This window comes from Lygodium microphyllum, chromosome 15 (genome assembly GCF_053477565.2).
Source record: "Lygodium microphyllum isolate KBCC chromosome 15, Lygodium_microphyllum_v1.1.10, whole genome shotgun sequence".
NCBI classification, from domain to species: domain Eukaryota; kingdom Viridiplantae; phylum Streptophyta; class Polypodiopsida; order Schizaeales; family Lygodiaceae; genus Lygodium; species Lygodium microphyllum.
This window is the reverse complement of record NC_141149.1, coordinates 49,067,612-49,084,509: the sequence shown is the minus strand read 5'-3', so window position 1 is coordinate 49,084,509 and position 16,898 is coordinate 49,067,612. Positions and strand designations below refer to the sequence as shown.

Sequence of the window (16,898 nt, the reverse complement as noted above, 5' to 3'; positions counted from 1 at the left end):
TTGGACTAGGAGGACTATGGGAGACTCAAAGAGGAGGCTACAAACTTTCTAGGAGGGCAATGGTGGTAGCAGTGAGAGGCAATGAGGGCACGAAGTCATGCACCACCTTGAGAGTGGTGGTCATATGACCTAGTCGGAGGACTTTGTAAGTTCTCTATTAGTTATGTTTACTTTCTTATTTTATGTGTTGTTGTATGACCTAATTCTAACAATGCCACTTTGTCTTTTTTGTTGTAGCACCCTTACATATAAGGTGGACATCCACAAAAAATAGATATTTGCAAGATATTGGCATAAATATGTTGGTATTGATAAAGCAATACACATGAAAAAAGGTCAAGGGGATACAAGCAGCCCATAGTGCATAATTCACACCCATTCGTAAGACATGGAATTTGGACCAATTTCCTATTGCATAGATGTTACTAGTAGTGATTTGATGATAACAACGAGAATCAAAGAGAGTATTTTGAAAAACATTATGTGTGAAAATGAATTGACTTTGAGCTACTATTTACATGCTTGCTTGTCCAATCTGTCTCTAAGGGGCCAAAACTCTAAATAATATATAGTAAAGATAAATATAAAGATAAAGAGAAAGATGAAGAAGTGATTGTAGATGAAAAATTTGAGGCCGCATTCAAAATAAACATATGCTGCGAAGAATTGCTAGCTCAAGCGGTAATGAAATGGTCTAATAAACCCAAGGTCATAGGTTCCATTCTCGCGGGCAATGGTGCAATAACTTGCATGATGTACGATGTAAGAAGTTACTTATGGCTCCACTTGCATGGTTACCAAGATAGGTTATTCTACAATTGTAAGAAGTTACTTATGGCTCCAATTGCCTAGTCACAAAGATAGGACATTCTACAATTGTGAAAAAAATCCATGGTCAAGGGTTTGGGCACTACTTGACTACAAGTATTGATGTAATCCCCGATATTTAGATGAGCTACACATTGTGTGTAGCCTGGATGGAGATCTTTCATCTAGCCAATCATGTGGTAACATTCTCCATGGTAGGTGGGGCAAGTTTGCACACTGTGAATGTACATGTTCAAAAGTTTACCTACTCTCCTAGTTCACCCTCGGACATATATGGATGGGGACTACTCCCCACCTTGTTGGACATGCAAACTCTTGGCATGCTGATCAAATTCTACAACCTTTTTGTTCACCGGGGACTAATACCAACTATTTGAGAGTTAGGCATGGCCATGGCAGGGTGCAATGCAATGTAGGCCCAATTCACACATGACTGGCTAATCTTCCTGCCCTGTCACTAGGTGGCTATTGGACGAGTAAAAGGTCGTTTGTAAAATAAAAATAAAAATTTCGCATCTAACATATGCTTATTTGAGAATTCCACAAAAAGCCAGATAATTTTCCCACTAGAAATGTAGAAAATTTTATGAGGAAAGACCGCAAGCCTCAAGAAGTTAGTAATGGTAGCAGCAGAGAAGAAGCAATCGTCGAGAAGAGGATATCCGAGAGCAGGCGTCAAAGATGCGTGATAAACGCGATTCTTCCAAGGCCGCTTCGACTGCTGGACCTGCGGACAGCGATGAGAGGTAGGCGTTTGGTCTTCTTCTGCATCTTTTTCCTTAGTTTGTTCGCTGTCCTGAAACGTCTTTCGGGAAATGCCTGGGCAGGGCATCTTTTAGGGTTTCCTCTTAAGTCAGCTGTAAGAAATCGATTCAAGGCCATCTTTTTATCCGTCCATACTGTCTTTCAAGATGATACTTGGTCTGTCATGGAATTGTCTGGAAGCAGAACATCGTTAACATGGATGTAGGTTCCACCATAATCACGTCGCAGCTAATCTTTGTTTAGGTCTGTTGTGATCTTCTGCCCCGTGTATCAATTGCTGTCTTTCAAGGGTTTTTACCTGGGCCTTCAAGTACTTCAACTGTACGTTAATCTTACAACCAATTTCATACTGGTTTTGGAGATTTGTGATGTGATGGAACAGTCCAGATGAAGTGCGATAGAAGCATCATTAATGCTGGTTTTCTAATACGTACGTAGTTTCAAACGTTTTCCACTAACTTTTTGCTTTGGGCTTGTGCAGCCCCAAATATTCAAAACGTGACGGGAAGCCTGCAACCGAGAGGCCTGCAGTGCATGACCTTGATGTGCCATTGAACCCATCAGACAACGAGAAAGGTCGCAGACGCAGACTGCAAGATCCTTTGCCACTTGAAGAGGCTCCACATGGTTTAGGTGGTGATGCAACATCTCAGCAACATGCAAGCTTGGAAGATGCTGTTCCAAATGCTGTTCCCGTGAATCCAACTTACGTGCCAAGATCTGGCTACTATTTTCAGGTTTTTCTTGTTATTTTGAGTAGATTCCAAAGATAAATACAAAGAGTAGAAGAGTTAGGAAGGGAGGTTGTTCATATTAATGTCTATTGGAGAGGCCAAGAAAGGCATATTAATATAACATATGAATGGAGAATTTTCATTGTGGTAAAACAAGTTAAATATTGGTTAGCAAGATTTAGCCTTAACTTTTGAGGATAATGCAAATGCCATGGTGATAGTAAATTGCTATGGAAAATGTAGCCATGATTATGGAGAACTACTATATGTTGCTGAAGCTTTACCAATGATACTCATTGAGTGAAGAACTCAACAAAATTTGTGCGAAGAAATCATGCATTATACGTAGAAAGGAGTGATATGAGATAGAATTTGGGGGGTATATAGAAGTAGCAGGATATTGCTCTAGACATAGAATGGTAGTTTGTCTGAGAGATTACTCAAAAGATGTAATAAAAAAGTTAAATGTAATGTGCATTTGCGCCGCTTGCTATTATAGAATGATAGAAATGCAATGTGGATGATAGATCATATCACTATGTGTTATGTTGGATTCTAAGTGTCATTTAAGAATTTGTGTACCATATTCTCATCCAAGGACTCTCTCCTTTACTAAGAGGATGATAAAGCAATCTAATAGTAGTATTTAATCCATACTTTGACTTTGGCTTTGCTACATGCAAAGTCCTTACCTTGGTTCTCCTTTGTGCACGAATCTTGAGAACTAGTGTCAATAGTATCATAAAGCATAGAGTAGATGTTACATTTCTCTTGTGGTATCTCAGAGATTATGCATATTCTTTGTATTAATTTTGTCTATATTCACTTGTAAAGTTGAACGAGACAAAGATGTGGGAGAGAAGTTACAATCGGTTATTGAAATACAGATATGAGAATATATCTAAAGTTGAAACAATTCAAGGTTAAATAAGTAGACTCAAAGGACAAAGCTGTTCTTTTAAGAATTTGAATGTTACTATGGCAAAAAACCGAACGCTCTAATTGGGCTGTTGTAAACTTGTTTTTTTAAAGTGTATAAGAGTCTATGTGCTCTAGTTTTTCTCCACAGGCTTTGAATTACAATCTTAGAAGAGGATGTGAATAACAATGTGCTTCAAGAGATTGAGGTTAGACAATATCAACATTTAACTAGGCAATATGTTGCATCGGATTATTAAAGATTACATATCAAAGTAGAAGCATAGTTATATTTCTTTCACCAAGAGACGCGTGAAGTAGTGATTCTTGGAACTTAGATATGTGTTGGCCAAAATGAAGATAATTATTGCGGAATGTCAACAAATCATAATTTATCTTTTTTATAATATCTAAGCCGTCTTTTGTAATGCACTTTATGTAGTTTATAAAGCCCTCCTTTAACTTTTATTGTATTGTCTCTTATTTTGCAAAAGAGAATTCTATATATATGTAATAGCATGAATTGGTTTATAAAATCAATCCTTTCATGAGTTTTACAGTATACATATTTTGTCGATCCTTGAGAGAGACAGATCATAGATAAAAGAATAACGAGTCATCAATAATTTTATATATATAAATATAAATATAAATAAATAAATAAATAAATAAAAGTTAAACAATAACTATATGATATTAATGATAATTCATAAATACATATAATACATAATGTAACTTATCTTGCGGTAAGGAACTATAGCAAACCAAGTCCTTAATCTTATCTATGTATTTATATAGAAAATTTGGAGTACTTCTCTTCATATTAGTGATGATGTATAAGATAGTGTAGATAGAAGTGAGTATTTACAAATATCTTTGTCTAAAGTCACCAACACTCATTTAATTCACCGCGTCTTTATGCGAGTCTTTAGAGAGTCTTTCACACTCCATGCGAGCTATTTTTGATATGCAATGGTTTGTATCAAATTTATATTGACCTATATAAGTCTATTTAATTTAATAAACGTATAATTAAGTCTCATTGGAGAAAGCTTAGTAGCTCAAATGTATTATTGACTCGAAAGATACTAGTGATTGATGATATTTTCTTTATAAATCTTATAATATTTCTTAATATCTTGAAAATGTCAATCACTCAAGGTATTTGATCAACATATTCAATGAGCAAGTCAAGACAATGAGAAGCACATGGAATCCATATGATTTAAGGGAATTCATCTTCAAATATACGTCCCATGAATACATAATTGCTTGCATTATTTGTCATCACTTGTGTTATGTTTTGAGCTTTTATATCTTTGATGATTTATCATATGTGATGCCAAATAAAAGCTCTTGTGATAGTATAATCTATGGTACATATACTGATGACCTTAATGGATATGGTGCCTTTGTATGAAGACATTAAAACATTGTATATATAGTTTTTGCTCATATATAACCATCCATCACATAATATCATGTATCTATATTTGATCGAAGTCTCATCCAAGGGCTTAAATTTAACCTCTTTGAAGCTCTCATGTGCACAATGCCTCTGCAAAGTGATTTTTCCACTCGTACTCTATATGGCTCATTGTCTTGATAGTCCTTTTTTCATTATTTTGTAATAGTCACATTGAAAGAGATGACACACTGAATAAATAAGCATGTGAACTCTCTAGTTGTCTTTACAATGGTTTGTTCTAGAAGCTCTTTATAGATACTTGTACCATGTAGTGAGTCCCTTTGTGTACTAGAAGATGACAATGGGGTATTTTTTGTTCTAGGATTTGACATAGATGCGAATGTTTTTTTTAAAAATAATCGAATTTCAATTTGTTTAGTCTCTACTTGACTAGTTTAAGCTTCATCGATTCTATGTGATGTTATACGAGAGGATTTTTTCTTATGTAGCCCAAACTCCAATTGCTTTTGATGTTAAAGATTAAGACTTATTGTTACTTTTGTCAATACATTTGTATAAGGTATGATATTTTTATTGGGTAAGCATGTCAAATGGTCTTTTACACAGTTATATTACTCGATTTTAGTAATCTGTAAAAATTGTGTTGCCACTTTTCCATCCATTGAATCCATTGTATCATGAGATTAGAGTTGTATACCTCCAAAGTAGATTCGACGCTATGACTTAGAAAAAAAAACTTTAGAAGGAAAAATACTAACTTAGAAGAATTGAAGGAGAAGAAGAAAAAGAAGATGAAGAAGGCAAAGGAAGGAAGAAATAAGAACAAAAAAGAAAAAAAAGAAAAAGAAGGAATAAAAAGGAAGGATGAATGAAAGAAGAGCAGGAAGAAAGAAGAAGAATAAAGCAGAAAGAGTAGAAGAATGAGGATGAGGATGAGGGGCGAGTAGGCATTGGTTGTTATAGATGAGAGCATGAGTGTAAACGTAGGAGATGAGATGAAAAAGAGGCAAAAAGTTTTGTATAACTCTATTTTTGACTCTATGATGGATTGTTTGAAACGTCGTTTTGGACTATACCAAACGCTGTTTAGAAATACTATGTATAGAGACATGCATTTTTAATGCTTAGTTTTGCTAACATTAAGTTGTGCGTATGTAAAAACCTAAGGTGCACATGCGAAGTGCAGGTCGGTTAAGTCATGGCTACAGTTTGAGCACCTCAAGTGAACAGTAGGTGACATTGATAAAAGTTGTTTAAAGTTATGTCGGAGAGGTACTTGTGGATTGTTGATGTTAGTTGGATCTAGGCTATTAATTGGGTCATTAAGATATGTAGCATTTATTATAGTACCTTGAATGTTGTTTTAGCATATGATTACTAAAATGCTATTCTAGATAGTTTGAAATAATAGGCCCATTTCTATTTGAAATGAAACTGCCAAATGGACGTTTTGAGTAGTTTATATTGCGGTCTAAAAAATGGTTATGTAGAATGCATTTGTTTTTTTTTCTCCTTATCTCATGTGTTTATGCCTTTGTCTCTTGTATTTTCTTCTTTATGATGCGCCTACCAGAGCTCATCTTCTACTTCGTCTATTTCCTTTTTGTTTTTATTTTTTTCTTATGTTTTTTATTTTTTCTAATAAAAAAATCATTTTATTTATTTATTTTAAGTTCTAATACCTTTGTTTAAGTCTTGGTACCAAACCCATTTTGGAGACATGCCACTCTAATATTAGAATACAATGGCTTTGGTGGATTGTAGAATTTTTGTGAAGTGGAGAAATTGAGTAGTGTAATCTATGTAAAAGACCATTTGATATGTGTGCCTAACAAAGATATTGGGCTTTATACAAATATATTGGTGGAAGTAATGGTAACCCTAGATCCTTGGTATTGAAAGTGATTGAGGCTTGGGTTACATGAGAAAGAATCCTCATGTCCAACTTCGTTTGAAACCGATAAAGCTTAAGCTAGTCAAGGAAAGGCTAGCTAAATTGGAAGTGAATAGTCAAAATAAAGTATATTCGTATGCGTGTTGTCCTATTAAAAAAGAACTCCATTGCTATATTATAGCGAATAAAGAGACTTGTCGCAACGTACAAGTATCCAATTAGGGCTTTAAAACCAAGCCATGGAAAAAGGCAACTAGAGAGCTTATGTACTTGTTCATTCGGTGCATTATCCCTTTCAATGTGGCTATGATATAACAATAGGAAAAGACTGTTAGGGCAATTAACTATATAAGATGCGAGTAGGAAGGTTTCTCAATTGAGGTATTGTGCATTTGAGAGGTTAGAAGGAAAAAGACATCCATGCAAGCTTAGTTGGAGTCCTTGAAAGAAACTTGAGTAAACTATGGATGTATGATCGTATGTAATGAATAGCCAGATATGCATATAAGGAATATCTACAATGTTTGGGTGTTTTAATGTAAAAGCATCATATGCTTTAAGGCCAATAATACCTCTATCGCATGTATTAGTCATTATGAATATAGGGAATTCAAAATGTGGTGCATGCGGTAATGGAAAGTAATTGTGTGTCCATGGAATGTATGCTTTTGAGGATGAGTTTTCTAGTATCGTATGGACTCCGTATACTTTACATTGCGTTGACTTGCTCATTGAAGATATTAGTAAATTATCTTAGATGGACGATATTTTTAAGATAGCAAAAAGTATTGTAAGCTCTATAAAGAAGGGACCATTAGTCACTAGTGTATTTTGAGCCAATAGTGTATTTTAGTTTCTCAAGCTCTTTGCTACAAGACTTGTCTATATGTTTATAATATTAGAGAGACTTATATATATTCGTCTAAATTTGATATGGACCATTGTATACAGGAGTACCTTATATGGAGCGTGAGAGTTTTTTGAAAGGCTCTTGCATTTAGACAGCGTCTTAAATGAGGGTTGGTAGCTTGAGACAGAGGCATTGCTGATGAGTCTTACTCCTATTTACACCGTCTTGCATATTATTGACATGGAGGGATGCACTTTAGGTTTTCTTTAAGTACATGGATAAGATTGGGGTGATTTTGTTTTGAAATAGCTTCTTGTTGCAAGGCAAGTAAGTTACCTTGTGTGTGAGATGTGCTTAATGCTCATTAATTATTGTTAATGTATCATCTAGCTATTGTTTAACTTTATATATAGATAACTATTAATTACTTATTGTTTTTTAATCCACTATTCATTACTCTCAAGGTTTGATGAGATATGTGCAATGTGAAATTAATGATGGGATTCGTTTCATAAGCCAATCCATGTTATTGTATGCGTATTGTATCCTCTTGATGCTATGAGAAGCCATACACTAATGACTTGTATATGATGAGGAGAATAGAGGATAATTTGCTAGCATTTCATAGTTGTTGTTTTCATTTTAGTTGACTCCAAGAGAGGTAGCTTCAACTCTTTTGGTGGAAGAAATATGATAACTATGCTTTTACTTTGGTATGTGACTTTTGATAATCTATTCTTGTTGCAAGATAAGTAAGTTACCTTGTATGTGAGATGTGCTCATTGATAAATAATTATTGTTAATGTATCATCTAGCTATTGTTTAACTTTACGTTCTTTTACTTACAATTTATTACTCTTAAGGCTTGATGAGATATGTGCAATGTGGAACTCACAATGGGATTCATTTCATAAACCAATCGATATTGTTGTATGTGTATTGTATCCTCTTGATGCTATGAGGAGCAATATACTAATGACTTCTATATGATGAGGAGGATAGAGGATAATTTGCTAGCATTCATAGTTATTCTTTTCATTTTGGTTGACCCATTGCTAGACTTCAAGAGACATAGTTTCAACTCATCTCTTGGTGAAAGAAATACTATAACTGTGCTTTTTACTTTGATATGTGACTTTTGATAATTTAATGCATCATGCTACCTACTTAAGTGTTGTTTTTGCCTAGCTTCAATATCTTGAATGTAAATATAAATACATTGTTATTCATGTCCTCTCACAAGATCGTAGTTCAAGGCCTATCTAAAAGAACTAGAGCATATGAGCTCTCTTTCCAACTAAGAAGAGAAACAAGCTTACAATAATCTAGTTGGAGCATTTGGTTTTTGTCATTATAAACTTTAGCTTCTTAAAAGGACAACTTGTTCCCTGAGGTTTCATAGGTGATGAACTTGTTTAACCTTGGATTGTTTAAATGTATTGACTTATATCTTCATTTCAGTTGTAACTTCTCTCATATTCACCTTTATAAGTGAATGTGGATAAAGTTGATATAGAGAAGGTACCTGGCATCCTTGACATACTATAGGAGGAGAGTGATGTCTACTTTATGCTCTGTAAGGAGCTATCACCACTAGTCAATGAGACTCGTGCACGAAGGAGGGCTAGAGTGAGGTCGTAGGTGCAACAAAGTCATAGCCAAAGAGATTGAGATAGAGGTTGTTAGCTTGCCTATGTTAGTCATGTTAGTCTATTATCTCCTGGTTGTGAGCTTCTGTTAAAGTTTGACGGAGATATAGAAGCTCTAGTTGTTTAGGTGCATTTTCTTCAATTGTTGGCTTCATGTATGCATTCCTAGGCCAGTTTCTACCTTTCACAATCTACGTCTACCTGTCGGACATTTGTTAGAAGTGGTGCAGCAATGGAAGCGTAAAGAATATGCTGAAATAAATGCTGAAACACAAGACAGAAGAAAGAAAGAAAGAATGAACACAGTAGACAGATGAGAACTCAGATGTATGCTCGGGAAATGGAATCCATATCGAACACGAGACAGCAGCATACAACGGTGAGTCACTGGTTGCGTGGGCTCCTCAGCACTGGCTCCTCTCTACAGAAGGATCTCCACTGATGGCTGAAGTACCAAAGACTGTGGAGGAGGAGCCCTATAAATAGCCACAAAAGTGGGGAGCATAAAATGCAGGTCGGCCAGCATTTAATGCTGGTCGGCCAGCAACAAATGCTAAAAATACATCATAAATGGCCACAAAAATGTGCCATAAAATACTGCATAAAATGCTACATAAAATGCCCAGCCTTTGCACACAGACTCACACCATGAGCTGACTAATATCTGCTAACACCCTCTCTCAGATCATGTGTGATCTGATACAATAAAATAGTACAATGATGGAGAATCATAAACTACACAACAAAGAAACACCAGAAGGACCATGGATGTCCAAGCGGTAAGTGGCCAGCCCACCACCAAGATGCCTCGGAGAGTATCTGATGTCGATGTCGATCATACCAACAACACCTGAAAATAGAGAAGACTCATAGCAGCTCTCTGTGTAATGTCACCTATGTCACTCAGGACAAACAAAGCCAATCTGCCAAACATGTCTCTGAACATGTGACCATGGATTCCCGGCCTTTGGCCAAACCACCAAAGTGTCCCCTCATGTGAGCTCCAGACGAAAGCCTCTCGTTCTCTGTCAAGAAGAACAGCTCATCATGAACCCAGAAATCAACACCAGTCTCTAGGATTTCACTGCCAGATACCATCGATGCGTCAGGGACAATCCCTCTCTGGATCTTGTGCATCTATATCAAAATATAGATGAGGCACTGCAGCCCCACCAACACCCGCTCACACTCCCTCTCTGGCACAAGAGAGTCGTGAGGGATGACTGCATCACCACCACTAGAAAGCAGCCGAGGAAGGGGCCACCAAGCCCTTCCCGCGATCCGAAGAAGAGGATCCCTTCCGCGCCTTGGACTTCTCCTTGATCGGAGGATCGGAGTCGGAGTCTGATGAAGGAGAGGACTCATCGGTAGAGTCAGCATCCCTCTTCGTCTTCTGCTCCTTCTTCCTGGAAGCCGCTAACTTCTTGCAGTCCTTCCGCAAATGTCCCTTCTTGCCACAGTGGTAACACTGGGCCTTTGACTTCTTCTTCCCGTCACCCCTCTCTAAAGCTACATAAGCCTCACCTCCATAATGTGCCGAAAGCCGCCCCTGTAATCTCAAGGATGCCTCATGCTCAAGAAGCATCGAGGTCATATGTGTAAAACTGACAGGAGTCGATGATGTTTGTGCCCGCAAAGCATTGGCCACTCCATCAAACTCCGGGGGGAGCTTGTAGAGGACCGTCCCGACAAGATGCACCTCGGGAAGAGCAGATTGCATGTGCCGAAGCTGGTCCTGTACCTGCGTAACACGAAGAAGAAAAGACTGAATAGTATCTTTCGGCTCAAACTTCATCTGCTGGAGCTGGCCATAAAGTGTGACGGCCCGCATGGTGGAAGGTGCCTCGTACATCTGCTGCAACTTCTGCCATACTTCAGGAGACGTCCTACAGGAGGTAACCGCCGGTAAGACCGCTTTAGAAATACACCGAAGCAACGCCGAGTAAGCACGGGCATCGTCCGAGTCCCATGTGAGCACCGCTTCCTCATGGTTGTCCTCATCAAAGTCTTCAGGAAGAGGAAAAGGACGGAGAGGTCGAGCAAGAGCTCCACAGACGATGTACCATAGCCGCTTCTGCACAAACCAAGCTTTCATGACAGCACTCCATGTGAGATAATCAGGTCCATGTAACTTATCTTCACTTGAGGTGCACGGAGGGGCCATCTGGAGGAGGTAGAAAAGAGAAGTAGAAGAAAAGAAGGTCGTTTGGAGAGTGAGCATAGCCAAAACACAACAAAAAACACCAAAAATAGTGAGTTCACATGCAATATAACCCAAAGGCTGACCAGAATAAGCCAAAAGCTGCTGCACAAAGTGAAAAAAACAGTCAAAAACTGCCAAAAACAGCAAAAACGGCCTGAATAATCAGAAAAACAGGCAAAAATAATGCTGTAAACAGCAAAACGCAGGCTGCAAACTGAAGAAACAGGGGCTAAAGACTGTTGCCAGCAGTTTGATGAAGGAAACACGGGCAGCAAAGAGTGGAACAGCAGTAAACGCAAATCTGTCCAGAAAAACGCAAAACGCAAATGCTGAAACACTGTTGCCAGCAGCAAATCAGCAGTCGCCAGCAGGAAGGACAGCCGCCTGATCAGCAAGAAGGGTGTAAATCCTGAAATCAGCAAGAAAACACAGCACAAATAGGTTGCAGCCTGAAATCTGATACCATGTCAGAAGTGGTGCAGCAATGGAAGCGTAAAGAATATGCTGAAATAAATGCTGAAACACAAGACAGAAGAAAGAAAGAAAGAATGAACACAGTAGACAGATGAGAACTCAGATGTATGCTCGGGAAATGGAATCCATATCGAACACGAGACAGCAGCATACAACGGTGAGTCACTGGCTGCGTGGGCTCCTCAGCACTGGCTCCTCTCTCCCAGAAGGATCTCCACTGATGGCTGAAGTACCAAAGACTGTGGAGGAGGAGCCCTATAAATAGCCACAAAAGTGGGGAGCATAAAATGCAGGTCGGCCAACAACAAATGCTAAAAATACATCATAAATGGCCACAAAAATGTGCCATAAAATACTGCATAAAATGCTACATAAAATGCCCAGCCTCTGCACACAGACTCACACCATGAGCTGACTAATATCTGCTAACAACATTGTCATTGTTATTTGGGATTTTTTTGGGGTATTTTCTAAATTTTTGGCATTTTTTGTAGGTTGACCAACATTTAATGTTGGTCAGCCAGCTTTTTGGCACCTATTGTTGCCATGGTCGACTAGATTGTGGGTTTCTTGGCTATCTATAGCCTGACCCCCTACTTGGCAGACACACTCTGCAGTCTTCAGTCTTCCGTTTGCATGTGCATACTCTGACACTCTTTAACACTTTGTGCTTGGTGCTGCCATCATCATCAGCCTAATCTGGTGTCCTCATTGACATTGAGGGTGTGTTGGGAGTGATTAGTCCATCTCCATTGTATCAACATTCTTCTTTAGTCAGTGCAATATTCTTCCTTCATTGTTTGCTTCCTCTCTCTCTCTCTCTCTCTCTCTCTCTCTCTTTGTGCTTCTCTTTTGTGTTCATGTTTCTTTTTTTATGTGCACTCTCACATGGTATCATCACCCAAGTGAGGACATAGTTTGGAGATTTATTGTAAAGGAGCAAGTATTTATTGTAGAGGAGCAGCCCAGATCTTCAAAATGTAGATTTTCAGCTTGCGTTTGTTGCATTTACAACCCGTGTTGGTGGTTCAATGCTCGTTCAACCTTCCTGGCAGCCAAAGCGACTTCTCCTAGAGGCTAGGTGATAACATCCAAGACAGCGACAACATACAGGTATTAGGCGGTCCCTATTTTTTGTGTTTTGCTGAAAACACAAATTTCTTGCTATAGGCGATTGTTCCTTGGTATAGGCGATAGCTTCCTAGTGCAGGCGACCCCCTTGTGGTGGCAGGCGACAGGTTTCTACGGACAACTAGCACATCTATAGACATTATAGTTGACTCTCTTTTGTTTTCCCTCGCTGTCTCTATCCAAACGCAACTTTTTGGGTGATTGTAGGATTGAATATGTCTTATTAGTTTACTGGCTTTGATGACTTAAAGGAGAAGCTTCTTTCCGTACACTCCTATTAGCAAAGACATGATTATTGTTGGTGGGAGAAGACTCCCATCTGCACCCGTCTCTCTTCTATTCATTTTGTCACAAAGAACTTTCTCCGATGTGAAGATGCCACCCTTGATAACCATAGTGCAGGTGGCTGTCTTATCTTCATTACCCAAAGAAGATAAACTCGATGGTTTCAACTATTCTTTGTGGTCGTGTAAGGTGGAGTATATACTCGACATCTTCGATTTTTGGGCTCTTGTTTCTCATTCTATCCCTCCTCCTAAGAAGGATTCAACAGATGGGATTTCTATGGATTGAGTAGCCTTGTAGGATTGGCTCAACTCTTGAGCCAAATCCTTTCTCTTTATGAGTTTGCATGATTTTGTCCTTGTGCATGTTTGCAGATTGAAGACCGCAGTGGAAGTGTGGAAGAAACTTGCGTCTTTTTATTAGCACAAGATGTTTGCTTGCAAGATTTCCCTTGAGAAGAGTTGTGGATGCTTAGTCTTAATGACTTCTCTTCTATGAAGAAGCACATCACTAAGATGGAGGATATGAAAGGCTTTCCTCTCTTGGTCGAATGATATCCTTTGAAGACATGGCTACGATTCTTTTGACTCAGTTGCCATCTCCTTAGTTCAATGTTTTCTATACCAGCCTTGTCACATGTAGGTCTTGCGAGACACTCTTATGGGAGGATCTTTCACCGCTTGTCTTGGAGCATGACGAGCGACTCAAAGAGCTTGGGGCTAGTGGTTTTGGCTCCACCAAGGCATTTATTATAGGTATAGGTGGAGGGAAGAAGAAAAAGGTGTAGGCTAAGGACAAGAAGCATGAGGGCAAGAAGGATGAGAAGAAGCCGAAGTGTCAACATTGTGGGAAGGGCACTCACCCTGAAGAGAAGTGTTGGCAAAAGTATCCCTATTTAAAGCCAAAGGAGAAGGATGCGAATGATACGAAGGCCACCCTTCCTATAATAGGGTGTGTCTTTGTGCATGTCTTTGCCAAGGAGCATAGAACTCTTGCTTCTTCCACTCAGGAGAAGCCTTGGCTTGTGGACGGCGAGGCCTCATCTCATATGACCTACAGACAGGATTAGCTTTAGGACATGAGTGCCAAAGGGGGCACGTCCACCATTGGTGATAACTATATTGTTCCCGTTCGAGGAGTGGAGACTATTCCTTCTTTGCCCGATAAACAACCTTTGTTGGCCAAAGTTCTCTATGTATTGGATTTAGGTTTTAATCTATTGTTTGTTTATGGGGTCTTACACGGCTTGGTACCTGCATGGTTTTTACATAGGATGCAGTGACAATGGAGGATGAGTCTTCAGGTGCCATTCTTTGGACAAGATCCCAAGAGGATGGGCTTTACATGCTCACAACCTTAGCCGAGAGGTCTTTCTATGAGCTTTGGTTGCTTTGGCATACTCATTATGGTCATCTAAACTTTGATGCTATCCGATGGGTTTCTCGGACGAAGATGGTGAAGAGACTTTTTGATTTTCCTCCTATTTACACTTTGTGCCCTAGCTATTTGAGAGGCAAGCAACATAGATAGTCATATTCACAAATTGCTACTCGGAGGGCTTCTACACTGCCTTTGTAGAAACTTATTGACCTTTGCAGATCTATGGGCATGGCCTCCCTTGGGAAGGCGAAGTATTTGATGCTGATAATAGATGACTTCAGTTGGTATGTGTAGCCTTATTTTTTGGAGTAAAAGAGTGAGGTGCACTCTCATTTCTATGAGTGAAAAGTATTTATAGAGAGAGAGAGACTAATTCTTAAGTTCGTGGCATATGGGTGAAGTATATATATCTGAATACACCTTTGGAGAACAATGTGGTGAAGGGTGCCAATTAGACCATGCTAAAGATGGCGTGATCGATGTTGGAGCATTAGGGTCTTACTTATACCCTTTGGGGCAAGGTAGTGGCTACTGCGGTTTACATTCGCAATTGCTCCTTGACTTATTTAAGAGTGCGAGAGAAAGCACTCAGGAATTGTACTTGTCAATTGAGGTGTGTGCAACTGTTCAGTGCAGAGAGAGAGTGAAGAGTTGAGAGATGGGTGTGTATCAGTGTGGTACACACAAAGAATAAAGGAATGTATTTTTACTTAAGAGTATGGTACACTTACACTTGCAAGGGTGTGTTCACATGTGTAAATTAATATATATACGGGAGTAGTGTAAGGGTCTTTACACCCAACAACCTCCCATTGAAAGGTCCTAAGCGAACCTTTAACCAACTCCCACTAGTCGAATGCAATGCTTATATTAAGCTTTTGCAAGACTTTTAGTGAGAACATTTGCAGGGCTATCCTGTGTTTTGATCTTAGTTAGCGTGACTAGGCCATCATCCAGAACTTGTTTGATAAAGTGACACTGCACATCAATATGCTTGGTACGTGCATGAAACATGGCATTCTTAGCCAGGCATACATCACTCTAGCTACTACATCCAAGTACAGGTGTTTTAGTGGGCAGCCCAAAATGTTAAGAAACCCTTTGCTCTTCACCTGTAGTTTGTGTTTTTGCATTTTTGCGTTTTGCATTTAGGGTTTGCAGCCCCCAAAAGGGGTGCCATCCTAGATTGATTGTGCCTATTTATAGGCCACTCTCTCATTCATTCCATACGGCTGATTCATTGAGTCCGTTACCTCTTCTCTCCAGCCTCTCCACTGCCCTCACACCCCTTCAAGAGGACATGTGGTTCGTGGTTCGTGGCTGTCTTCTTCATCTTCCTTGTGCTACAACACCCTTGTTCCCTTGTATCACATTCACTTCATGATTCAGAACTTTATCATGCCATTCATCAGAGTTTCTTCTCTCTTCTCTTCTCTTCTCCATGTTTGTTGAGTTCACTCCGTGTTCCTCCTCGCAAATCCTACTGTCCCGCTGGTACGTCATCTTTTGACACAAAATCCTTGACCAAACGGCCAAGCAAAACAACTTTTTTCAAAGCTTCAGTGGCTGAAATATATTCAGCCTTAGTGGTAGAAAGTGCTACTATTTGTTGCAATCTAGAGTACCAAGAAACTGCCCTACTAGTCAAGGTAAATATGTATCCGCTAGTAGATTGGCAAATATCCAAGTCACTTGCCATGTGTGCATCACAATATCCTTGCAGATCTAACGTAGCCTTTCCATAGCAAATGCATTTTCTTTGTGTGCCCTTAAGGTACTGGAAGATGCTTTTCACAGCTTCCCAATGTGCTTTGCTAGGATTTGACATAAACTTGCTCACAACTCCCACTGTACGAGCAATGTCAGGTCTAGTTGCAACCACTGTATACATGAGTGAACCACAAGTTGAAGCATAAGGAATATCCTTCATACAGCTGGCTGCCTTATCATCTTTTGGGCAATTTGCTTTGCTAAGCTTAAGGTATGGTGGTAGAGGAACACCAAGTGGCTTAGCATTTGCCATAGAAAAATGATCATGTACTTTGCTGATGTACTTTTCTTGTGAGAGAAATACGAGCTATTGCTTTCTATCTCTTGTCACATGCATGTCCAAATGTGTTTAGCCGCACTCAAGTCCTTCATGGAAAAGGCTGAATTCAGCTGTCTTTTCAATGCATTAACCTGGCTTTTATGCTTACCAATAAGCATATCATCTACATAAATCACAAGTATAATAAGGCTTCCATCATCAACCTTCTTTATATATAAGCAGTGATTTGCATTGCTTCTTTTAAACCCATGCGAGAGCATGAAGGCATCGAACTTTTTATACCACTGTCTAGGAGTGTGTTTCAAACC

The 16,898-nt window shown here is 39.0% G+C and overlaps 1 protein-coding gene across 1 annotated transcript in view; it reads left to right on the top strand.

Annotated features, from left to right (window-relative positions):
• The first annotated feature begins 1,395 nt into the window (after positions 1-1,395).
• The window catches only part of LOC148024498 (cyclin-like protein), a 29,046-nt gene continuing 13,543 nt past the window's right edge, over positions 1,396-16,898 (top strand). The window contains exons 1-2 of the mRNA XM_087694161.1: positions 1,396-1,574; positions 2,075-2,330. Of these exons, the coding sequence (XP_087550287.1) occupies positions 1,510-1,574; positions 2,075-2,330 (321 nt within the window). The 5' untranslated portion in view covers positions 1,396-1,509. The remainder of the gene's footprint in view (positions 1,575-2,074; positions 2,331-16,898) is intronic.